Raw genomic sequence first — 27357 nt, forward strand, 5'->3', positions numbered from 1 at the left:
GCTCTTTGTGGCATGTGAAGCAGCCCTAGAGACTGGCACAAATTTGGGACAGATTGGTGTGGAACCAGTGGGAGCTGAAGCATGTCAGTCATACTGACAAGCTTCTCTCTCCCAAAGCTCATAGAACACTCTAGAACTCCTTTGGGATTAGATCACTTTGGAGTAGACAGGCCCAAAGGGGGTCAAGTCTAACCGAACTGAGAGGATTGAAGCACGTAAATCATATGAAAAGGAATTTTAAAAAAAGACCCCTGTGTTGAAAGGGACAGAATTTGGAATTTTTCTCTGAGAATACTGGAAAGTTTAGAGTGATATCAGAATAGAAAATTCTGTTGTTTGTGCAGCAACACTTCAGTCTAAAATGCCAAGAATGTTTTCAAATTACCAGTGAGTAGAAATTAGAAAACAAATGGTAGAGAGGACAACTTGTAACAAATACTTTACATCAAATTAGCTGGAAAACAGAACAGAATTGTTAATGCATTGCCAAACTTAGTATGAGCAGACACACATTTTGTCTCTCTCTCTCTCTCTCTCTCTCTCTCTCTCTTTCTCTCTCTCTCTCTCTCTCTCTCTCACTCTCACTCACACACACACACACACACACACACACACACACATACACATAAGCTCACACAGACAAAGTTTCTCACATCAGGTGTAAAGATGGCCCATGATGCCAGAGCATATGGGAGGCCACAGCAGGGGAGAAATTCTGTAGTCCTGTCTTTCTGGCATTTACAAAACGCTCACATTAGAGAGGATAAAAAAGTGGATTGGAAGTTAGCCATCTCTTTCTTCTTTAGATCCATGGTAGAAAGTAGAGCACCAAAATCTATGCCAGTCTCTGGATAAATGACCTTGTGTTAACCTGTGTTACATGCGTAAACTATGTTTCCAACTAGCGGCATTTGCGATTCTGTAGCATGATATGCCAAATCGCTGTCCGAGAAAATGGCACCTTGTCAGCTAGCTCTGCCAAACTAGATTAGCTGTGGGCTATTTACAAATCACTATAGTCACTAGTGTTTCCTTCAGGTTGAACCATTATTGGTATAGAATTCTAATGATATCAGCACAGTACTATATTCCAAAGTAACACCCTTCTTCCAAGCCACAAAGCTCCCCTTCCAACTGTGTGGCCTCACTTTGCTGAGTAAAACAGTTACAATAAAATGCCATCCCCTGTGCTCACTCATGCAGTGCATGCTTCATTCTATCAGTTTATTTGAACAAACATACATATTTCTCGACACGCAAGTTCAAAATCAGTTATGTCATGTCATGTCACAGGGAGAATGAAAATCGGGGTCCCATTCCGAGTTGTGCTACTCCACAGAACAGAGAGATTTCTCGAAGAGATCTCCTCTGCACCACTATAAGGCTGAAACCAAAGCTGTGGTTATAATTCTATAGATAAATACTTAGAAAATCTCTCAATCATTTATTTATGTCCAGGAAAATATATTACCACAACAAAACAGAACTGTCTCTTTCAGTGAGATTGAGAGCAGACAAGTGTAGCTGACATTTTATTAAGACTATTTAGGACTACTTAAAAGCTGCTGCAAAATATATTATTGCTCCTCCATTATGCATTCAGGATCGTCTATAGAAATCTGCATTCCTTACTTAAACATTGCAGTGATTAAACCTAGAAAATACTGTGTCTGTTAAGTAACATTTCATCTGAACACTGTGAATATAGAACATGTCTTCTAAGTGGATGAACTGTGAATTAAACAGTTAAAAGATGACAGTCCGCAGACATAATTATGCAGACATAATTATGCAGTCTATATAGGTTGAAATGAGGAGAATTCTTAAAATGTATTCATCGTGACTATGACGGTGTTTCACAAATTTATATCAAAACATAAAGTATCTTTCAGCTGACAAAACACTCTATTCCTCACAATAGATAGCAGCTGGTGTGAGAGTGAAGTTGACATTGGGCTGTATGGATTGTTTTCAGCTCCACTGAGCAGAAACTCAGACATAATTTTCATATTACGGTCATATTTCCCGTGTGGAATAAATCAGCATGGAACACAACTTTCAATCAGCATGGTACACAACTTTCAATAGATTTGAACATGGATCTCATATGTTGCATGGTCTCTAACTGAATCTGAAGTTTTAGCTAACACAGTGAATACAATATCTGTGGCCAGACAGAAAGAGCACTCTGATTTACCAACATGCTCTGCAACATGTTAACAATCGGATCATTTGTAATTGGTTTCAAGGAGCATAAGTACAATTATCCTGGACTAAATTCAAAGAGCTACATCCAACTGAATTTAAATCTATACTTCATCTCTTCAGTTGAAATAAACAGCAAGCTTCACACTTCCACTTTAGTTGATCAGTTTCTCAGATTGTCTGTACTTGTGACAAACAAATATGACACAATGAAATTCGCCCACACAAGTTGAAAGGAGGATTGCGAATGGGGGATGGGGTGGTGGTGGTGGGGGGGGTTGGACTGTTGCTGGAACACAGAGAAACATCAATCAGCGGTTGTTTTCCCAGTGGGCTTGCAGCTGTGTGTGGAGACGCTTGAGTAAGATGATAGATTCTGTTACCTTGTTGCCTGGCAGAGGGGGTTTATCCTCATTACATTAGTTGCTTTTTGTGAAGCTCATTTTGCCAAGCAAGTGCACCTCACATGAGTGCCATTGTAACCACAGCTATGGGATTTAAACAGATGAGCCTGTTGAAGTATTAAGGAAGGGAATTCTGTGTCAGGGCTTCGCAGTTTCTTGTGAAGTTCCTGCTTGTGAATTTCAGTTAACATTCACATTAACAGAGGTTTTGACCGTACAAACATCACTGCCTTCAACTGCAATGAAAGTAAATGAGAGAGAGAGAGAGATGAACAGAGACAAAATACGGTGAGTTCTCAAGTAGCAAGAGCTCATGAAGAGAGAGAGAGAGAGAGAGAGAGAGAGAGAGAATAAGAATCCTTTAGTATTGCATACACACCAGCAGATGACAGTGTGCCTCCTTAGGAAATGGGGTGGGATTTCTTCCACTTTCTATTTTTTTTTTTTTTTTTAATTTTTTTATCAGAATATTAAAGGTGAATGATTTACGATTAATACCTTGCCTCTGTCTGCTGCTGAAGTGAAAAATGAGATGGTGAAGTGGCCATTAAAACAGCGTTATCACTACATTCCAGTTACAGTACTTGGAGGGAATGACTTACACTAAGGGATGATTGTCATTGGTCTCTGTTAATCAGAGTTTCCATGCAGGCCAAGGTAAAAGCGCAGACAAACAACGGAAGGCTTCCTGTGCTGACAGGAATTAGGAAAATGAAGGAATAACACGTTGGTTTCAATGCTTTATTTTTAGCAAATAACTCACTTAAAAGTTAGTGTGGGGTGTGAATAATATTGGAAGAGCTCTACAGGACACATTTCTGCTGTGACAATGCTCATTAATACTACATTGCATGACTGTTCAGTAATATTCAGCTGTTCTTGAAAAAATCTGAGTGGAATTTCATGAGCAGAACTTGAAACTTCACAAAACCACCACAACAAATAACACATGCAAAAGATAAGTGCAGTAAACATTAAAATTGGTTTATTACAGATAATATTGTCACAAGAAATGGCATCTGGCAACACTTTAAGCAATCTGCTAAATATTTATTTGTCACTTTGGCAGTTTTATGGTGGTTTGATTTATATGTCAGTCTGAAGCCTACTCCCACAATAAAAACAGACATGACAGTGAAGGTATCACAGTCATATAGATTACACGGTTTTGCTGTGATAAACGAATACACAGCAGAAGCTCAGGTGAGCGTAATCAACGACTTTAGTTAACCAATAATAAATCTAATGACCGTTTCTAAATGAAAATGCAAAATAAAGTCCAAACACAGAGCACAAATGCAGTCTCGTGGGGATTCCTTATGTAAGAAACTGATTCTGCAAACAAATGCTCATTGGAACTCTTCAGGCAGGTACTTCCCTGTTTGAAGAAGCTGTTGTGCAGTGTGAGGTAGTTTATCCACAGATCCAATATTGTTGAGGGTATTGAGTGAGTGTCTTGTGGGGACATGCTGAGAGTGCAGAATGGCCAGTTTTATGGGCCTGTCACCAAAGGGGCTATTCCTTTTCCAAACACACTCACTGGCCTGTCAGTCAATGTACACAAACACACACATGTACACACACACACACACACACACACACACACACGCACACACACACACACGCACATACGCACATACGCACATATGCACACACACGAGTACTACAAGTGCAGTTGTGCAGTGATAAGTGAGAGTACAACAGTGCATTACATACCTAAGATGATGAGTCAAGGATCACTGTTGCAAAAACAATATGCTGTGCTGTGCATTAAAATACTACTGCAAACTAACGATCTCTTGATTCAGCGCAGAATTCTTCAGGGAACTCACACCTTGCCTTCAACTAATTTCCTTTTGTGCAAAAAGGCTAACAGGGCAGTACCAGTATGTTTTCACTAAAATTTCTCAGTATTCTCTGGTGAATTTCAAACATTCAACTACATTAATATTGGCCCTCATCACTAGGGTTTTTTTTCTAATCAAATGGACAGCTAAAACGACAAGTCCAAATTTTGCCTCTGGACTTATACAGGTTAGTTGTCATTTCTGTGTTTTTAAGTACAATTGAAATGATCTTTTGTGATGATGTCTCCACAATCGCAATTTCTTGAACAATCTGTAAAATGTAATTTCATTAATATAACACCAGAAACAGTAAAACTTTCTGTCCAGAAAGTCTCAAGAAAATCTAGACAGAATTGGTGGCGATGACTAAGGCAGTTTTTCTTATTCAAATCAAAACAGACTTATTCAGTGACTGTAAAACTGGGCCATTAGGAAGAGTAGGAAGAGCTTCCTTTGCTTTAGCATAATCATGTCTTTCCACCGACCTTGAGCATAGCAAGCAAATCAAAAGATGACAGTGGGAGTTTCTTTAATAGATAGTTTACAAGCTTGTTGATATGTTTTTCATCAAAATAAGTACACGAGTTACATAAAGTCAACAAATGTTACTTAGAATCACTGATCTAAAACATAGCATTAAACCATCAAAATGACACATTAACTCTTATTAAGAAGTAAAACAGTTAATACTTTAAACATATTTAAAAAATAGGATGGAATGGAACCTAATATTAAATTTATCTATTCAAAAGCCTACAGAATACAAGTAAAATGTCAAGTGTGAGTACAATCAATATAAAGTAAAGATCTAATTGGGACTTTTGGACAAATATATCTGAAGCTATGTACTCACAGCAGATTTTACTGTTTTACTGCACTGCTTCTATAATAATAATAATAATAATAATAATAATAACTTTATCTCTGTACATGAAAAAACGAAACAATTTTTGCCTAACATAATCATGAACCAACCACCAGTTTCTCACCAATCACTCAACTCTGCTGTCAGACCTTTGTCGGTCTATGATTTCAGCATCCATCTTCAGAGGGCGTACTTGTGAAGATCAGAAAGCAATACTGATGGGCCCCACAGGAGCAAGACCAAGTGGTGCCAGTGCTACAAGCTGGAGGGCCCTTGCCCTTTAAAGCAGGTGGACATATGGCATCCTGCACCTGACTGACAGAGTTCACCCCTAACAGATTGGATCTCCATGTGGCCCAAGGATAGGTGAAGTACCGTTCACAGTGATACAGTTGCTTCCAAGACGCCACTTTATTCCAATTCAAAAATAAACAAACAAAGCAAAAAAGTTTGTGTGTGTGTGTGTATGTTTGTGTGTGTGTGTGTGTGTGTGTGCGCGCGCGTGTGTGCGTGTGCTTTAAAGTGTAGCCTTGGGAGAACGAGAGAATGAGAGAGAAAGATAAAATGAGAGACAGAAAGGGGAGAGAGAACCCTCTCGCAAAAGCATGTCTTTTAAAAGTCATCGCCGTTCAGGCATTTAGATACACATCAACTACTGAACACATTTTCCGAAGCAACACATTTCATTCTAACGTTGCCTCATAGATGATTCAAATATTTTTGGCTCTAAAGGACAAACTTTAGCTACATAGTCTATATTTTTTCCTCCAGTCTCCATCTGAGACAACAACATACCACTATAATCTCCATCAGAGTGCAAAAGGAGGAAACTATTACTGGGGAGAGAATGAAAAAGACCAGAAGTCCATAATGCCAAGTTATGAAATGCCAGAATACATAAGACTAAGATTTTCTCTGAGATGAAAGACAGGAGCTAAAGTGCAATACCTCAGAACAATTTTCATTGATTTGAATTGCACAGAATTCATTCAGTGTTATTAAGGTTCTCAAATGTGCTTTGTGGTTCCAAGGAGAGAGTTCTGGGGCCAGAAAGGGTGCAGTTTTATTAATTCATTCAGTGCTGTGACAGAAGAATGATTAGCATTTGCCTTCAGGAACCATTAATCTAAACACAGAAATATCAGAGTTATCAGAGTATCAAGGCTATTAAATATTTTCCTTCAAATTATTTTCAAGAATCATGCATATGTACGACATTCACCCAAAGGTCAATATTTTGCAAGTCCTTCAAGGTCAGAAATGGGGATCCTTGATTCTGCATGCTATTCTGAAAGTTCATCGTTTAAGATGAAGATGCTTGTTTAATACCACTGTCTAGCTGTAAATTATAGAAAGGAACACATATCTGACACGTTGTTTAAGGATATATACCTTGCAAATTGTCAGGACATATGTGTGCATGCTTGCATGTCAGACAAGCAATCAGCTCACAGCCTCTCCTTGTTCTCTTTCAAAGAATGATAAAGACTTTTTATGAGTTGGACCAGAGAGAATTTCCTGACCCACACTGCAAAAGCCCATTACTGCACCTTAATAGAGGTCATTTAACTTTACTTGTGTGGATAATTCTCTTCCTGGAGATTCTGCTCTAAGGTTAAAAGTGGTAATTAAGTAGTAACAATTTCTGTAACTGTGTAAATTAAAACACATAAAAGGTCTAAGTAAATTTGCAGGCTGGACTCACATTTGACTCCAATTTTCCTTTCAGAAAAGCTATATAATTCATTGAATTTGTTACTTTAAGCGTGTGGATGGGGAATTGCATGAACAATGTAAAACACTAGGTTGCTTTATCAAATGTGAGGGGCATTAGCAGTAAAATATGACATTGGCCTTGTTCAACTTGCCCTTACTTATTCACTGAAGGATTTGCTCAGGCGCAGTGAACAGAAAGTCACATTGCAAGAGCTTGCACCAATCAAGTTGTCAACAAAAAAGCATTCAGTGGGTCTAACCCTCCCTGACTGTGGCCTGCATGCCCTGCTGCCAAGTGCTGGGAAAGGATGATTGGCATGTACATAATGCTGCATGGCTGTGAAATAGCTGTGGAGAATGTTGTAAAGGGGAATCAGGAAGACGGCAAGAGGGAGGACAGAGAGTGGATCCGGCTCTCTGTGATGGTGGTCTCTCAGCGTAGGCTCAGCACAGAGAAAGGGCTTTAATCTGGCGCACGTGTGGGCAGCTCTGCACGCTGTCACCATTAATGAGCTACGTCTGATTATGTATCAAATCGGTAATGGCTTATGAGAAGTATCTAATTGACCGGAGCCCTGGCACTGCAAAAGGGACCCATCGGTGGCAGCCCCATCTGCAGCTATGTCTGTGTTACACACTTGGCCTGTCCTTCACATGGAACTGGCCAGAAAGCCTCAAACACACAAATACTTACACACACACATAAACACACGCGTACACATGCACACACGCAAATACACACACACACACACACACACTATACACACTCAATTCACATCATGCAATAACAAACCAGATGGCAAAGCCATTTTGTTTTTGTCCCAGATTAAGAGATGTGCGTGATTCAGTGACATGATTGTGGAGGTGTACAACTATCTAGATTTACCACACCTTATTAAGTCACATTATTTAACCTGTGCTTGGGTCTAACAACTTGGTAAAATATTCTGAGTTATAATTATTCTGTAAAATATTATGCAGTTACAGGTTTATATGTTTCATGATGACTCACTGAGAAAATGCCAGAATGCTTACTGTATTTGAATGACCACATTTACATCGTTTCATCAGTATCTGAACATATTTCTTCTTCTATTTGAATACTATGTATATATCCGGTGTCATATATTTGTGAAATGACTGACTAAATGCTCATTAAATTATTGAATTTGTCCCTGTGTTGTTGCTGCTGTTGTTGTTGTTCCAGATGAATTTTACACATGCACATATTTGCTGATACAAAGAAATTAAATTCTCAATTCCCTTATCTCTGCCTAAATCCTGTGTCCATAATTCATTTGTTCATTTCTTGATGTGCCACCTTAGCAATTCTAATTAAACCATCACATTTCATGTGCAGAACTTCCTGCTGAGCTGCTACTCCAGCTCATCAGCTGCCTCATGCAAAAACATTGTGGCAGACCCTTGTCTCCAATAAACTAAACTGGTGTTATTTCATCATTCTGTTACATGTGCTACAGCCCTTAGTCCTCCTCTATCCATAATCTTCTTCTTCACCGAAACCATGATGTGGTCATGACAACTAATTATTTTTATTAGTCCTTTTTTTGCTTCATTTTAAGTGGTAATTGTTTTGTTTCTTTGTCCCTCTGCAGCAGGGGATGAAATTGGAGGATGACATCGAGCACAGCGTTTAATGGCATAATCTCCTTCCTCATTTAAGCCTAATGTGAAAACCGCAATGCTGCTTAATGAATTTACAAAACTGGAATGACCCACGAGAGAAGCTGAACGGATGAACATGAATAAATGGCACTGACGTTAAAAAAGGAAAAAAAAAAGAAAAAAAAGAAAATCAATTTGGGTAAATGGGAGGTTTTAATAATATAACTTTCACTTCCTGCGCAACCTTTTTCATGTCACCCCCACAGTTCAGCAGGAATACAAATAAGGGCTCCAGGCTCTCAAAGTCCTTTTCAAACGCTTTCATATATTCTGCACATTATGAGCACCCTTTGTCAGATTCACTGCATTGTCTTTGCCCCATACGGTTAACAGTTTAAATCACATTAATAAGACTGTTCTTAAAATGCCAGGCAACGCTATGAGGACTTTAAGTTCTAATGAAAAGGTAAACTTCTAATGTTGTCTGTGGAACAGACAACAGAGAGAACCAAGTGTCTCTTGTAAAAATCTCATTCCAGAAAAAAAATTATTAGACCCTTTATTGCTGAAGAAATATTTTGCAGTGTGTTCTTTTTGTTAAAGTGAGGTTGGGGGAGTTTAAAGTGATTTGAAAATTCAGTCAGAATGAAAATTACTTCTTTTGTAAGCAGTTCTGAAAATGTGAATATATGTTGCAGAGGTGTAGTCTCATGTAGATAGACACTAATACATTTCTATGTATTACCTTACCTTTTCAAAGGTGTATTATTAATTACACAAGACAAAGCTAAAGACTGGAACCAGCAGTGATATTCTGTTATAAAGGATAATAACAGCATCACAAAGCAGTTCTCAAAGCAGTTCTACCACTTAGTATGCATGTAAAGAGTACCAGCAGTATTGTCTACTCACTCACTCACTCATTATCTAAACCGCTTATCCTGATTAGGGTCGCGGGGGGTGCTGGAGCCTATCCCAGCGCACATAGGGCGAAAGGCGGGGAAACACCCTGGACAGGTCGCCAGTCCATCGCAGCAGTATTGTCTAGTTATAGCTAAATATAAAATGTTGAGGTACACTATAAACAATCAGCTGTAACTGACTATTAGTCATCGATGAGATAGCCATATTGATGCAGTAATCTAATATTGTAGGAACCTATAATGGAGGAAGGAGGGACAATGCATGTGACAATTAACTCTGCTCACACAATACCCTGGGATGGTAAGAACTGCTGCCTATTAATGCTGGGGCATGTGTTTACGTTTGTGCTGACGTTTGTGATAGGAACTAAATGATCAAACTTCATCTTTTTAATCAATGTACCCTATTTGTACTTGTCACATCTTGTGGCTATAGATTTATGCTGCTCAACTTTGTCAAATGAATGTTTCCCTTTGTCTTCCTTGCAGATGGGTGGCAAATTGGCTTTCATTTACTAGACTGATGTGAAGTGCAGAGCAGAGGTAAACAGAGGCAAAATTGCCCATGCTAACTCATGCAGGTCTGGACTGGGGGGGCAGCACACTGCTTCTCAGGCCAAAGATGAGTGTCCAGGCCCCAGTGCGGACATGTGTAAGTTAGCAAATCCGCTCTGTGAGTGAAGCGCTCCATTAGACTCCTTCAGATGAACTGCTGGGACTGCAGTAAGGTGGGATTTGTTTGTTTCAACAGCTTTCTCACCTTTGGCCAATAAAACCCAGATAGACTACAGTTTGGAACCAGTGGCTGATTTAGCTGTGGCTTTGTGCAAACTCTTGTGTCTGGCAGAGCGGGTAAATGCTCTCTCTCTCCCTCTCTCTCTTATTTGAACCACTGTACTGTGTTCTTCAAGTCTCCACAACGCAACAAGTGAGGGAGCAGTGAAGGTGAAAAGACAGCGTTGTTAGCAATCATCTGAATACTGCAACCTGTGAATACCAATCTTATTCAATTAACACCATCACAATAACCATTTTAGCTCTCCAGTTCAAGTCTCTCAGTTCAGACGTGTCTAGACAACTGAAGAGCTATGGGATATGAACTCTATTTAGATTTTTTATAGAATTTATAACTTATTTACTACTGACCCAAAAATTAAACTTGAGCATTACATAATAACAGTCCTTGCTAACAGATGTAATATATGAGTTACATGTATAAGGCTGATGAGAGGCATAGCACTATCCAGTTCAATATTGTTCCTCTGCAAGATCACATTATATTTGAGATTAGATTTGTTTCAGTTGTTGAAACAAGGCCTTATAGCATGAAAGTATGAAGTTATGCCAATGTAAAACTGACTTAAGGCATCTCTTAAATGTTGACTCTGCTGTTGAGGAGTAAATAACAAGCAAATAACAAAATGTCATAAAGAGACTCTGTGAGTTATCAAAACTGTTGCCAGTGTGGTGTTGTTTCTCCTCACTTCTCATTTCAAGTCAACATATTTTTATTTGTTGACTTGAAGTCTGGGCATTGCAGGCATCTCGCATTCTGTGTCATCACTCCCCTGACACTACAGTATGATATCAGTTGCCCTGAGGTCAGAGAGCTGGCTAGTCAGCCATCTGAGAGGCCAATGCTGATGCACTCACGCAAGTTCAAGAGAGGCACTGAATGGGACGTAAGCATGACAGAGGCAAACACAATTCTACTGGGCCCAGAAATGATAGCAATCATGGAGGGATCATGGAGGAACATTGGAAATATTACAGTCAGTGCAGACTCCCCCCCAAAAAACCCAAGAGGGATATGCGACTAAAAATGTTTCATTATCCACAAGGGAGTCTTAATGGAACACCACAATATCTGAGATTCTGGCTAATACATTATTCTGCTCCACTGCCGGTTACGGTGTGCCTGTTTCATGGTAAACTCTTGTGAATCCTCTAATTAAAATAAATAAATAAATAAAATTAAAAAGTAAAAAAAAAAAAAAAACAGACTTTATAATTAACGTGAAATACAATCACAAAAAAAAGCCCTGTGAATGTATTTACAGATCTCGAGACTCAATCATTACTATGTTGGTTTCCTGATCCATTTATTATGTGCCAAATTAAAAGAGAGAAACTATTAGCTTTTTTAATAAAGTGTGCTTGAATAATCCCATGCTTCATTACTTCCTCGTCGATTCACATTCCCCTACCTGCCTCATTGGCAGGAATGGAGTCGCCCAGCAATTTCCAAGACAATGGGCTTGTTGAGAATGTGATGGATGTCAGCGTTATTAATTATCCAGCTCATTACCGGGTGAGAATAAATCTTTTGCTTTTATCTGGAGACCATCATTCCCTTTAAAAGTGGGCCACAGCGGGCTGCCATAGACTCCTAATTTCATTTAGCAGCCTGTCACCTCCTCTCCTCCATACATCTCTTTCCCCTTCTATTCCTTCTCTCCATTTCTGACGATGGATTTGAACAGCTCCGTCAATTCTCACTCTCTTCATAGCGCAGACACACACACATACACACACAGACACGCTAACACACACACTCAGATATAGACACCTAACCCCACACACTTTAGTAATACTATTAGTTTGGTAATCCCTAGCTCAAACTGACAGAAGGGGAGAGAGAGTGGAAAAAAGAAAACATGGTCCTTTATCATGAAAGTCATTTTATGGTAGAATTATAAGGTGACGGCTGCTCAAATAATCCAGTTACTTGTAAAGTCCTTGGCATAATGATTAAGACTTATGCTTCAAAAGACTCTTTTTGCTTTAATTGAGGATAGACGCTAAGATAATTTGGCTTGCAGGTACTCTGCACCAGATGACAACTCAGATAAGAGGTATGCACCAGTTCAACATTTCCTTGCAGTTTGACAAATGGTGCTTACAGTTATCTGTTTCTGCATTGGCACAAGATATTTCAGTCACATTTAAGATGTAATTTGGAATAAATTTATTTATTTAGAAATAAACAGTCTTTTGTTAATGATGCCTTAGCAATTGAGTCAATACATAACATACCCGCTCTGTTGAGGGTGAAACAGCTGAGACAAGAAGACTTCTATTTGAAGTAAAAGCCTCATAGCATGTTGTTCTTAACAACACTGAAACTTTTGGGTAAGTTGAGATGAAGTTTAAACAGACACCAGAAGAGAACAGAGCAAATACAACAGAATGTTCTTAAGCAGTGTCTAATGGCATGCCATGACACACAGAGACACATCAGCCTTTCATCTGCTCTGGAGGAGGTCTTAACTGCAAAACTCTTCACACGTCCTTTCATCTCAGGCTTAGCGTTTTAATTAGTCCAATGAAACACATCACTTCCCTTGTCCAAGACCCGTGAGACCTGGTGGAATGATAGTACACTAATATGTTGCTAATAAAGCATCTTATGTTAATATCATACCAGTGTCACCCGTTTGCTTGGAACCTCATTAAAGCTTCACATGTAAACAAAATTTAACATATATGTGACAATATAACAGTGCATGCCAATCTCATAAACTAATTGCCAAAGTGAATGTTCTATATGACTTTTAGTTGTATGTGAGACATATCTGTTATATCACATGTTTACAGTATGTGTGACTGGTCATGCACACTGAGATTACTGCATGATTTGACAAAACCTTGCGCGATGGCCCACACTTCATCATTCCGTGACCAATTTTAATGCTTAGTAGAAAATGTATGAAGTAGAGACAATTAACTGAATTGCAATGTCTTTTTGTTGTATTAATGGCTCTGTGGACACTTTACTGTGCGCAAATTAAAAAGTGTTTTTGTCATGAGACTATGTTCAATGTCAGAGGCCTGTTATAATGATAGAAGCTTTACTCACTCGAGAGAAAGCAAGAACATGAAAATTGTTGCCTCTAGTTAGATACAGTATTGACTAACTTGCAGGAATGCTTTTCCCCAGTCGTTGACTCCTAAAGGTCTGCATCATTTACTCACTCTTAATCAGCCTGCTAGTGACCTAATGAAATGTATTAATCTTATGGTCACGCACAAGCACATTGACCTCAAAGAAAGCGGGAACAGTGACAACAAGGGTAATGTGACTGAAAAAACAGTGGCCACATATTCAGTACAACACTGGAAACAACTTGATTTCAGGCAAGAGAAGGAATAAAATTCTATTATTGTGTTATAACTCTACCATTGCACTCTATTATTGTCCCTAACAGTAGGCGTTCAGACAACACCATGCTCTAATTTTTTCAAATATCATCACAGTGCATATGGAAGGCAACAGAAGTCAAAAACAACACAAAGTTCACATGAAAGTGCTTTGTAAAATTGTGTTGTTTTCCAGTCGTGTGTGGTGGCTTGAGAAATCGCTGAGTCATCCCTAGTAATCCTGCCTGCCCCTGGCCAGCCCCTATCATGGGGAGAAGGTTGTGGGCCCTGCGATAAATCACACTGTCATTGCACATCAGTGTATATCAATCTGCTCACAGACTCTTCTCCCATTTAGAGAACTGCTGAAGTGTTTCTCCAGTGACATTGGGGATGACACTGCACCATAATGGCACCATTTCCCCATCATTCTCTCACAGCTGTCTGCACCCGGGCATATCTCGTCCTAATCCACACAATATCATGAGAGCAAAGCTAATCTGCCTTGTCTCCCTGACTTCCCAAAAATGGAGGTCTGATGGGTGAGTGCCTATCCTTATTGGTATCCTGTGAGAGGGCAGATATCTTGTTATCTGTAGCATGGGCTCAGGAGAGTTTGTGGAGAGAATTTGCATGCTGAATTCATCCCTGCACAGAATTTTTTCTTTCCTCTTTAACATTCCTCACTATACTGTTGGCTTGACTTTAAAACGGTGATATTCATGTGCATTCTTTTACTCTGTGGTAGGTTCGAGGGAATTCACTCTTCTATACAGTAGCTAACCAATTTCTGTAAAGACTGTTAAACAAAAATCCCTCCATCTCCAAAAGCAAAAACTGTCAATGAATCTATAACATATTCAGAATCAAAACTTGTCAGGATCAATAATTATGCTCGAGCAATGATTATGCTTCATATCATCATATTCATGGGGTTATGCAAACAAATTAAATGAATGATATTACAAGTATGGAAACAGGGTAAGTTTAGGCAAAAAAGTGGAAAAATGAAAAGTTTAGGTGAAAGGTACCATTTACTTAACCTGAAAATTGTCTGTTAACAAAAGTGATCAAGTTAAACACTGTGTAACAGAACTGTAAGACAGCAACATGTGGGATTGAGTGAACAAAAGGAAAATGAATCTCTGTGTTCAGCTGCACTGTTTTCTTTTCTTTTTTTTCTTTTTTTTTTAAAATGAGTGATCAGGATGGCTAATGGGATGTAGAGGTGGATGTTCACAGTGCAGCTACACGACAGCTCCTCAAAGAGGGAAAACCGAGTTCTCGGCAACAACGGCAGACCCTGCAACAGCACATCCATTATAGTGACAAATGAGCTGTGCACAAGAAAGTAGGACTGAAAACCTCCACATCCCTGCCACAGAAAAACCCTCCTATACTTTTAGAAGAAAAAACATTCAAACTGTTGACTCACTATGACCATGGAGTATGTTCAAAATAACCCACATGTTAAAATCAAATGCCTTTTGTATCATTGCTCTACATGGAACAGTCCAATAAATTGCTTCTATAATTTTTTTCCTGTGCTGAGAGGTATCATTTCTTAATTATCTAACCATATAGAGCAAGTCAATGTTCTAACCTTGCTCTATATTGATATGAACATGTACAACACATATATGCATTACTTTTACAAATATGCTACATTCACGTAGCAACAATACATGTATGACCCAATACAGTATGAGAACGGAAATTAAACTTTAACATTAAAATTAGATCATCGGGGAGAGGTACAAAAGCTAGAAAAATGGTCTTACTGAGTCACAGAGAAGTAATTTTCCACCATTTTAAAACAAAGTAATGATTATATATGATTATATGTAATACATTGAATGGACAGCGCTCGTGCTAAATTCCTGAGACAAATCAAAAGTTGTCAGCCATGTCAAAACCTATTACACAGTCACATCATTTCAGAGGCAGAAACACTATAACAGTAGGAAATTATATTCTTTATCTACTGTGATTTCAAAGCCCAGATTCAAAACTTGATTTGGGATACCACAGAGATATTGGAGAGAGTCCTTTGCCAGACGCAATTGTGAGGAAGTCCATTTTCGAAATAAAAGTTCAAGGGAAATAGTCAAAAGATTTTTTTTTTCAGTGTGGCTCTGCTCTACTACACAAGATTCAGAAATGGAAAGAAGAAGAGAGGAACATCTGCAGGATGCCTCTGTGGTGAAACATTGGTTAGAGGAAAATAGGAGTGTTGAGGGCAATAATTGGAAGGCTGAGCTGTGGTGATCGAAAGAAATTAATCAATACTAAACAAGCACTGATACCACAAATGGACAATTGTCCTGAACAAGTCAAACTGGAATGAAGAACAGTTGAGAATATTTCAGTTCACAGGCACCGCATTGAGTTCACATTTTACAGTGTTCCAGTGGAACTTAACCGTCTGTTACAAAGATAACTGTTTCCATACATTCCATTCTTTCTCTCTTTCTTACTATCCCTCTGTTCTGAAGTGTCATTTACTTGTGCAGTAGAGGTTTCAGTGAAAAGATCTGATTAAACAGCATCCATCACAGAGGGTTTGCTTGAATCGAGATGTCTGTCTTATTAAATTCCGATGCCGTGTGCTCCTTTCATGCAGTCGCTATGAGTTTTCCATAGGACCATGGATGATGACAATGACAGAGCTCTAATTCACAACCTTGTCATGGTAAGTGATATGGACTTAAAATCGATGCCAATATGCTGTTTAATAGCCTTAAGTCAACCGGTATGTGACATGCATCCTTTAAACACACAACGGTGCTCCCATAATTAGGAGGCATTGATCAACCAATTATCCTGAAGAGGAGCAGAATGAATGATAATGATATATTAACAAAGATTCTATTATTAAATTATTAGTCAATATTACTAAAGCGAGGTTTTTTTTTTTTTTTTGTAATAATGCTGTCTTCATTAGAACTGGCAAAGCAGCAGGGGCTTTCTGCTTATCTTGACATGCTGTGAATTATAATGAAAAGGAAGCTGAAGATAACGGTGAGCTGTAGACTGTGTGAAGTGCCAAAATCTATTTCTTTTGTTCCAGCGGCATAGATTACACAAATCAAAAGAACTACATTTTTCATCTTAGGCTGGCATGAATGTACCTTCACTGCAATTTCTAAACATGCTGTTTTATCCACTAATAGTACAGCTATTGAGTTGACACAGAGGTGTATTAGGCTGAATGCAAATAAGCGAAACAAAATGGAACCAATCAAGTTTTTAAATGTCTTATTTGTAAGGTACTTTGAAGTTGTACAAAACAATAAAAAAAAAATATTGAAAGATTAGCTGACAATTTCAAAACAGTGGACACATTTTCTTTCTTGGTTGAAAATTATTTTTGATTTTTTTTTAAATAATTTTGGAATTACAGACTCCTTCATTTTTCTAGGTCACACAATACTTGTAAATTCTATTAAGCTTTTACATCACCTCTGCACTAATGCAGGTTCATGATTAAATCAAACTGCAGAGCACAAACAGATTTGCATATGCTGGATTTGTCACCAAAATAAATAATCCGGACAGCCAGAGTCATTCTAGGGAAAATATCTGTAGGTGATATAATGCAATTAATTTGACCAGTGACTGGATGTGTTTTCCTGTCGATGGACAAATGAGCCTATTCATGCTTCTAATTTTCCAAGTCAGTGAGTGAATCAAATGGAAGAGTCCCTGCTGCTCTCTTTCCACTGTTATTCTCCAGATTCCAACTCACCTTAAAAAATGGCAGACATCATGACCCAGAAAAGAGTCCAATAACTTTTAGGTTCAGGTTCACTTAAATCACTACCACACTCATTCTAGCTTTGAACTTCCTTTGTAAAAGGGGGCTTGGTTTGTGCCATAAAGCCTTCACTGAGCAGTCCTTTGAACAACACTTCCATTTGAAATTATGCCAGTGGACCTCTTCCACTGGCTATGTTAAGCTCCACTCTATCTTTTTCCAATTTTATTTTCAGTTTTTAGAACGTGCCAATCGAATACAACAGCAAAGTATATTTTCAAATCAACTTGTATATTATCACAGTAACTGTCAAACAGTGGCACACTTCTGTTTAACAAGCTTATAGAGGGAATATAGAGGGAGTGTAGCGGTTGATGTAGATGAATGTAGATATACTCTACCAAGGAAGCACTATTGTATGTTTAGAACTGGACAGAGACCTCTGCCCATTCAAGACTGAGCGAGTACATGAAAAATCCCCTGAGACTGAAGGTGCATGATAATCCATGCCATCGGATAGCATCTCTGCTCTGCCATGCCCCATCTGAGGCTGATGCTTTTGTATATTGAAAGACAACGTGCATTGATGTATAATGTATAATTGTATAATGTCAATGATTTGTGTATATCGTCCAGCAGCATCTTACTGCATATGAAGACAAACAGGAAGCTGTACAGCCTGGTGAAAGCTCCATAAATCTTGAGCCTCTGCTTAAGACCATTAACACAACCAGCACTGCAGGCAGTCAAAGCCTCCTGTTCTTTGAAACAGTAGGACCAGCCCATCTTTCCTTGTTTGAATAGACCATTTCTTGGGCCTCTGCACCACTAGGAAGGCTGTTGAAGAAACAAATCTCTCACTTATCAATATCTCAGAGAAGGGTGGACATGCTGGACAGATTTGTGAACCATCTTTTGATCATGAGTGCAAGCACTAGTAATTCTTCTTGAATGTAGCTGAAAGTAGCATTTTGAATCCAGTGGACATTAGACACAATATATGCAATCTTCACAAAGAAAGTGATGCATTTCTTTCAGCAAAATATCTCTTAGGTTGCTTTCCTTGCCTTTGAGGTTCAAATCAAACAACTGTTCTGTTCAGGCGTTGTCCATTTAAATTATTCATATCCTGACTTTTTAAAAAAGAGGCTATGAAGCTCCTTTATATATACTCTGGCACACTAATTTTCTGACAAGCTACATCTGTTCCCAAGAACAGACAAATATTACACATCACTTATCTGAAGGAATAAGCCAGTGAGCATGAGTGAACATAGTCTATTTTATTATGGAACCTGAAATGCAAAAATAGACTTAAAACAATTGTACCTTAACATTGTCTGCTATACTGACTTGTGCTACTGCAAATGATGTATTCTAATACAGTGATGATGGGCAGAATGAAGGAGTTGGATCAGCCAAAAAATGAACTATTTAGTCAAGTGTGTATATATATATATATATATATATATATATATATATATATATATATATATATATTCTAACACCATTAACTTGTCAAAGTTAATATAATGTGTATGAAGTGCTTTATTTTAAATTCAGCTTCACATTACGTTACTTATTATTCTGCAGTTTATTTAAATGTGTATATTTTTTGTTTTGTTATATTCCGAAATTTACTGAACTTTGTATTGTTTACTCTGGAATAGCCTGCCTATGATCTTGTGTTCTTTCTGAGTTATTTACTCAGAATATAGAAAGTCTGAGGCAGCAGAAGAAATCGAATATCAACTTCTTAATTTTTGTCATTGTCTGTTTACATCAGGAGTCGCAGAGAGTCTTCCTTTATTTGTCCTTCAGTTTGCTTAGCAGACTCATAAACAAAGCCCAGCCAAGGAGATAAATATTAACTGGGAATTATACAGAGGTCAGTTTTTGTTTTTGCTTTGTGCACGCTTTGTAACTCTCTGTGCACCAAATAAACAGGCTCTTCACAGTCACATGGACTTCCTGACTCTTTGTGTACAGTCTGTCAATTTCAAAAATAACATTTCATCGTGGGTGCGATAACAGCTAACATTACCCAGTCTAGTGCTGTTTTATGAGATAAGATACTTTCCTTTCTTTGTATTTGAAATATTTATCACCACAGAGCTTGCAGAAGAGGGTTTTTTTTTTTTTTTTTTTTTGGCCTGTGGTCATTGGAAAGTTTGAATCTTATCTCTGCCTTGTGGAGACCATTTTATCCTCCCTAAAGTGCTGAGTACTGTCACTATTACTGTGGATATGCCTTGACTTTCCTTTAGAGCAATGGTTATTCCAGGGTTTTCAGAGTGCACATACTCAATGTTGGGTCAGTAGTGTTTGGGTGTGATATATGTTTAGATCTTGTAACACTGATATTTACTGCACTGAGACATTGGATCCAATACTCCAAAGAGATAGATTCACTCTACTGGCCCACTCATACCTCTATAACAGACAATTTTCAAGGAAAAGAAAAAAAAGAAAGAAACTTGCCTCTCCTTCATGCGCTCCATATATTTGAAAGTAATTTAGAGGACTGGTGGCAATTCGTTTGTTAAATTTAAACACATGCTTCTTTTGTTAAATAAGAGACAATTTTGTAAAGTGCTTATTTTTTAAAATCTAGTTTTCAGACTTGGTTTTTGAATATCAAATTTAACATGTATACATTTACAGATATTTTTCAGAAGGTTCTCACATCTGTTGTATGGTATAAGAAGTGTTTGTGCAAACTGGCATAAAGTCTGTCATTAGACAATCAGAAAACCCTTCAGTAGTTCAAGAGAAAAGTATATGTTATTCTTGTATGTGAGTTTTGTCCTCTTTTTCTGCCGCACCTTCAGGATCAGTGTATAGCAGTGACCTAAAAGAGAAGAATCTACTGGACCAGCATATAGTGAATGCATGTATTAGTCACTGGTATTTCAGAGAACCATTTCAATACATTGCTTACATTCATGTATCGAACCAGTTCAATACGTTGCTCACATTCAGATATTACAATAATTTCCGGATCATTCCTGGCTGCCTGATGAAAATCATGTGATATACAAATGCCTCCCATGCCAGACGTTTCTAAAACTTAATGAAGAGGAGTGTGAGGTGGCTCTCTAATGAATCACTTTCTCAACACAGAGCCTGCTTTGTGCTTTCATTAACAAAAGACTAAATGACTACAACCGCAACCCTTTCCTGTCGGGCTCTCCTGTCTGCAGACCTTGAATATTAGAACTAACAGAGAGATCATGTCCTCAGGTGGATTTCAACCTTCCCTATGTTTACCTCACATTCCTAACATTCTTCAGAATTCTCCACTGGCTGCCCTGTAATGCTAGAAAATATTCAAAACTTCTTAAATGAACAGCTAATAGAATGGGTCTTCCACACTTCCAAGTTATAATGAAACTATAAACTTCCCATACCACTCAGTGTTAGTAAGAGCACCTGCTAATGTAATAAACGTACAACAATTACCACATTATTATGAGTTCACACTTTTCCCCTATAAAATAATTGAGGTGATGTGAGTATATATGATTGAGGACACAGTCAGGCCATGACCTTGAGTTCTTTGATAAATTTTGTAACATTCTAGAATGCACTTGTTCACAAAGTTCCATTGGAAAGCTTGTTTTGCAATATAAACAAACAATAATTTTGTGTGGGATTCTATGGTGACTTTGTGAACTTATTTGACTATGGGACATTCTATGCATTCATTACATGGGTTCATATTGTGCAGGTTTTATTGTTGAATGCAAAAGTTTGTGATACTACCATTCCGTGTTGGTTCCAAGTAATGGTTGTGAAATCAGTTCTATATTGCACTGTGCAGAAGCAGCTTCAAGAGACTGGCAAGGTTTTGTTTTGTGGGGTTGAGACAGGCCAGGGTGAATGAGCTGGGGGGTTGATTTCACACTGCAGTTGGCAGCTGCTCTTCCTGCAGTCAGAGCCCAGCACATAGCTCTAGGGTCAGGCGCATTGGCCTGGAATCTTGGGTCTGCTACATGGCCCAGGCAGAGGAGAGACAAGCCCAAAACGGGAACAAATAAATTCATTGCATGTCACAACAGAGGTCAATGTTTACAACGGCTATGTTTTCTAGAGATTTGTGTATGAGCCACACTAGCTTTCCAGTTTTGCATTGCATCTCTTTGCCATTTAATTGAAGTCAAATAACCAGAAGTCAAATCAAATCAAATAACTGGGATCAGTGTACTCCTTTAGGACATGAAGTTGGGTGATAATTCAAAAGCTTTAAGCTGTAAAAAACAGAGCCTCCTTTTTAAGGGTGATTGAATATGCCAACATCTTTAATACTCAAAAATGTGACTACGCATTTATGTCACCCACAAACAAGAAACACCTTTTGTCTTCCTGTCATTCCACCCAGTCAATTTCCAAACAAATCCTAAAATTGTTGTGTTTGAGTAAAACAAATAATGCTCAGTATCAGTTGTCAGGCTTATCAACATTTCAGAGTTTCTAAACATTGATCTGACTGAATGCGAAGAACTTGGCATACCTGTGACTTTGAGTTCAGTGGTCCGTCTCACCACCCGGCTTCCATATTTCAGCTCACAGGTGTAATTGCCCCCGTCATCTTCCTCCACCTCTGGGATCCATAAAGTGGTTGTGTTGATGATGATTGAGCTCCTCCATGTCTTCTGTTGACACTCCTGCCACCACACATAAGAAGAAAGCATATCAAAGCCATCTGTAGAGTCTCTATTCTAAGTTGCTTTTCCTGTCTAGACATGCAATCATTTAAGTATCTGTCTGCACAACGATGCTTGTTCAACCATCCACAGGTGAATGCACTGTATTAGGTTTTTCTAGTACTCTAACTGTGGGGGACCAGTATTTACCTTATACCAGGTCATGATAGGTTGCTTATAGGGGGCCAGGTAGTCTTCTATGTCTGGGCAGGTGATCATCTTGCTTTTGGTGACCTCAGCCTTCTCCAAGTGGCGAATTTTACTGCTGAAACAGAGGCCTTCATCGCTCTCCTCCACTGTTAAGGACATGGACACCTTCATGCAGTATGTAGTGTTTCTGTGGGAACACAAGGTTTATGTTTTTCCCCAAGTTCACCTCTAGCAGCCCTTGTCACACATTTAAAGCACCCACTGATTTCACTGCAGGGTTCCATCTTGAAACCAGCTGGGCACTTAAACAGCAACTGCATCAGTGCTCCCAAGCCCAGGGTTACCAGAGCAGCTCAGTCTTTTTATATCACAGTTCCATTAAGAAAAATGCCAGTCTGAATGTGAAAACTTGTGACACCACATGTCAAAAATTTAAAGTACATCAATCAGTAATAAGATGAGCTTTCAACAGTGTAAATCCAGAAACTTTAACTGTACGTTATTTGACACTGAATTGGTTTGAGCTGTGAATTTCTTTGAAGATGCCTGCATAGAGGTCTTTCTCATGGATGACATGCAGTGTCGTTGCCTCTACTCAGAGGCTGACGTTTGTATCCTCATGTCCGTTAAATATTCATTGGCCTCGGGGCCTGGGATTGCACACAGGCAGCATGTTGTGTCAGCTTCAGAGACGCTATAGCACTGAACTGTCGTTAACAAGTTCAGCATGTTTGATGCCAAGATTTAACATTTCAGTGTGAGACATGTCTCTGGTTGTGAACTGGACATCATGCCATGCCCAGTGTGCCCCCTCAGCTGACATGAACTGCTGTAAAGAAGACTTGGAAGTGATTCGAGTGCGGTTGAAAAAGACCCAAAGACTCAGAAATGAGAATTTAGACACATCTTATGTCTGTCTGTGTGCCTATATACCCATCTATCATTGTATCTGTTTTGTCTTTAATCCATGGAGTATAAAAAATAACCCAGTGGATCTACCTGTCCAGATTATGATGAGGAAAACAAAATCACTCAAATGTGTGATAGTGAACAGATGTTTAAAGTCATATGAGCAGAACATGGCCAACTGATTCGCTACAATACATTGATGAAATGAAATTGCACAACTGCTGCACAAACACCACTTATTTCCACTTCATTAAAGACCAAATTCCTGACTGTGCGAAATAAATAAATAAATAAATACCTTAACAGCACAACTGTTTGCTTTTGAAATGTGGAATTAATCGATTTAATCCTAAATGTACTTGACAGTTCATTTAAGTCACAGCATGCATTGCTTCTGTGGGTAAGGGCTACTTCCTCTGCCTTTGGTTCTCTTCAGAAAGTAGTCAATAGAAAAGGAAGATCCATTTGTCTGCATGAGTTCATTCCAAATGAAATTCATGTGTCATTTAGCAGACACAGTTGTTTGTATGCTGGGGAAAATATTTCCTGAAATGTCTGGGCATGGATGTGTTACACACTGATCTGGGAATATAGAGGTGACATACATCAATGTAAAACTGTACATTACCCAGTACTGGGCCATTGATTAAAAATAACCAAAAAATTATTTGACCTTGAGTTCTACCCTAACATTTGAGTGCATTACAAGTAGTTTGTAAAGCATATTCATTAACTGGATGCCATCTAAAGAAGTAGGAGTCTACATAAAAGCTTTATCCATAGAATGTGAATGCTATGGCCTTTGTGTTTATAGCTCGCATGAGGGCTGTTAGCGTTAATTCCTTCCATCAACGCATCATGAGACCATAGGAAAAGACATGACAAAAACATGACAGTCATTTTTACATCTGACTTTTATATGTACCCAGATCTTGGTTGATCTTTCAGATTTGCCCAGCAAGTGAGTGGCATTGAAAACATACTACATTTTATCTGTGTCTAAATTGTACAAAAACGGCAATAAATTGTATTCTATAAACAAATGCAAAATGAGTTTTTGAGTGGAGGAGCATTGCAATCTCAATCAATAAGGTCTTCAATTGGTTGACAAAAACAAGAACAAGAAAAAAAATGCAGAGGGTTGAAAACTGCGCAGATGAATATGTGACATGCATATATCAGTTTTTTGGTTTTGTTCTTGAAAGTATAAAGAAGAGTCAATTTACCAATGCAGAAAGACTTGAAACTAAACAAAAACCTCACGAATGCCATGAAATACAATTCATCAAAACTTTCCACAGGATCCAAGTTCAGGGGATCTGCTTGGGCTCCGAAAAATTGGAGAGAATCTTTTTTTCAAACCAGGGATTTTAGTTCAGAGAAAATTTTACATTTGGCAGTTTAAACATAAATGTAGGGCAATACCACTGATATACATGGAGGGGAAAATCTCATTTGAAATATTTCCCAGGGGTGAGGAAAAGCACATGGGCACTTAAATCTTAAAATGAGCCTTACATATTCAAAGCAAAGCATTAACTTGCGATAATTTCGACATGGACTATTCTAACTTTGAACTAAACTTAAGGGTACTTTCATAATGAATATTACACTAAAAGACCAACACAACCATCCAAAATAGCCTGAGCAGGCCACTGCTTGTACCGTTTCTCTGAATGTAGCAGCATGTGTTTATATTGGGTGTGACGCTGCTAAAACATTGACCAAAAAGCACTTGCTGGTGCACGGAGAAGGTCCAAGTGATAGTTTGGTTGTCTTTTCTGTTGACTCATCAACCACTCTGAATGCTTGTGAACAGCTTTCCAGATTAGCCCTCCTCAGTGATTTGCTGTGGATCGATGGACCCATTTCATTTTCAAGGGCAAACAAGAGCAAAGGTGAATAGGCCTGTCCCTTCAGAAGTAACCTTGGGAGTAGCCAATCAAATCTGCACGTTCTTTCAGGCCTTAAACCTGCTTAGCTGGCACTGTCTTCCATCTTAGTGGCAGTCTTCAGGATAGCCAGTCACTTGTCACAATCCACTGTTATGGAGACAATTATGACAAGGACTTTTAAGAGCCTAAGTGCAAAATTAGCTCAAGAACATGTAAGAAATTGAAGAGTAAGAATTGGGATATAAGTAATAGAAGTGTTAGGATGCTCTAGTGGACTTGGACAGATAGACCCATTGTGAGCAGTGAAACACTTCCACAGGGGTGAAATGCAGAGTGTTCATCTAGATCTAAACCATACAGTCAAAAAATTTGAAGTATTATATAGAACCACATCTGTCTCAAATTATCTTCTCAATGGTTGGGAAAATAGATAGAAAATAGACTTCTGCATAGCTAAACTGTTCACATGACTACAGAGTGACTTCAAGACAAACAACCAGTATCAGACCAAAAATGCAAAAAAATTCTTATTTAATAGTAAAATTGTCCTTTGGATTAAGAGATGTGAAACTTATCTTTAAAACTGAAATGAATCTGGCTAGGTCTATAGAAGACACATAATAGTTTATATGGGGAACATTCTTATTAAGAACATGAAGCAGCAATCTGAAAGTTCACAAAGAGGAATATTAAATTTAACGTAGTTCATCAAGCAAAGAGGTTATGCTTTTGAAAACGCTTCTGAAAGTGCAAGACATTAACACCAATATGTCATCATGTCTAATGAGTAGCTAAGAATATTCCCCACATTACTCACTCATTTAATTAATTAATCAGTTCATTAAATTGTTTTTATATAAATGTGTCAGATTTAGCTGTGCAGGTAATTTTCAGCCATCGTCCCTGTAGGCAAATCAGCATGAGGACTGAGTGTAAAGGAGGTGGAGCAGCCATTTTTATAATTTTGCTGAAGAAAAAGGTCCTTCTTTCACTCAGCACTTAATGCTACAATGACTAAATGGGATTTTTCGTGTGTTCACTTGTATATTCATTTCTGTTCCAAACTAAGGCCAGTGGTGCTCTCTTATATAAATCTATACAAATCGAATCTTAGATGTATGATTCAGCTTATTCCAAAATGTCACTGCAACCCCCTTACACCAGATATAATAAGCGCCTGCAGAGTTGATCATTTTTACTTTCCACTGGGCAGATCTCATATTTTCATGTAACTCAACACATCTGAGTACAGTACACGATAATTTGACTCAGAAGGAACAAACCTAGATAAATAAAGAACAGGGCTGTTCAAAAGGTGTTATGTGTCATGTAAGTGTCCTTGTGGTATCCCAGTCTTATGTCAAGATGACACTCCCTCATGAAAGATATATAACTTCAGAGCTATTGCTTTAGCCACAGCTTAATTTTACAAGCTATTTACAAGTACATGCATGTACTGTGTTGATGCATGGGGCAAAGCAGTCCAGATTCTGCTCCTGTGAACAGGTATCTTACTGTGTTTATGGTCTATTCTATTGCCCTATATGAAAGGCCCAAAAAGTACAAAAATGGATCACATTTCAATTAAAGTAAAAAGTCAGGGCCCCTCACAGTGATTTATATTTGTCCTTATTCTCATGTCCTCAAATTCAGAGCAGTGATATTTCTCCTCTAATTTTAGCTTGCATGACTTTTCCACATGACACTGTTCAAATGTATACTTGCTTCGATTAATTGGAAAATGTTAGCATTTCACAACTCTTGGCAATACTGTCTTTCCTGATACAGTTTGTACTAAAAATTCCTGTGCATTTCACTGTAATTTTTTTTTTCCTTTTTTTTAGGATTTTGGAGACTGTCATCATCACACTCCAAGGCTTTTGCTCAGGTATTGTAAGGATTATCAAATGTTATCCATAAAAACAAGTAAGATTTCAGTAGAGTTTTAAGGTCCATTAATGTGTTCAATATTTAAAAAAGAATGGCCACAAGATCCTGTACTCCTGCCAAACATCACAGGTCCTCTCCAAATCAGTTTCTCTCATTTCTGTCCACTCCCCACACCTTTCCATCCCCTTTTCTGCCTCTCCAATGGGGTTCTGGATGGCAAGATTAATAGAAAGGTTAAAAACTTGGACGGCTATGTAAGGAGTGCTTCGTGACATCCTGGCCATTGTAGAGAGGAGAGTTGTCTTATGAGAGGAGAAAAAGACA

General features: G+C 38.4%; 1 protein-coding gene across 1 annotated transcript in view; it reads right to left on the reverse strand.

The window, feature by feature from the left end:
• Positions 1 to 27357, reverse strand: part of il1rapl2 (interleukin 1 receptor accessory protein-like 2) — a 166619-nt gene that overhangs the window by 44513 nt on the left and 94749 nt on the right. The window contains exons 3-4 of the mRNA XM_030766535.1: positions 22340 to 22526; positions 21997 to 22150 (exon numbers count right to left, since the gene is read on the reverse strand). Of these exons, the coding sequence (XP_030622395.1) occupies positions 21997 to 22150; positions 22340 to 22526 (341 nt within the window). The remainder of the gene's footprint in view (positions 1 to 21996; positions 22151 to 22339; positions 22527 to 27357) is intronic.

This window comes from Chanos chanos, chromosome 2 (assembly GCF_902362185.1).
Source record: "Chanos chanos chromosome 2, fChaCha1.1, whole genome shotgun sequence".
Taxonomy (NCBI): Eukaryota; Metazoa; Chordata; class Actinopteri; order Gonorynchiformes; family Chanidae; genus Chanos; species Chanos chanos.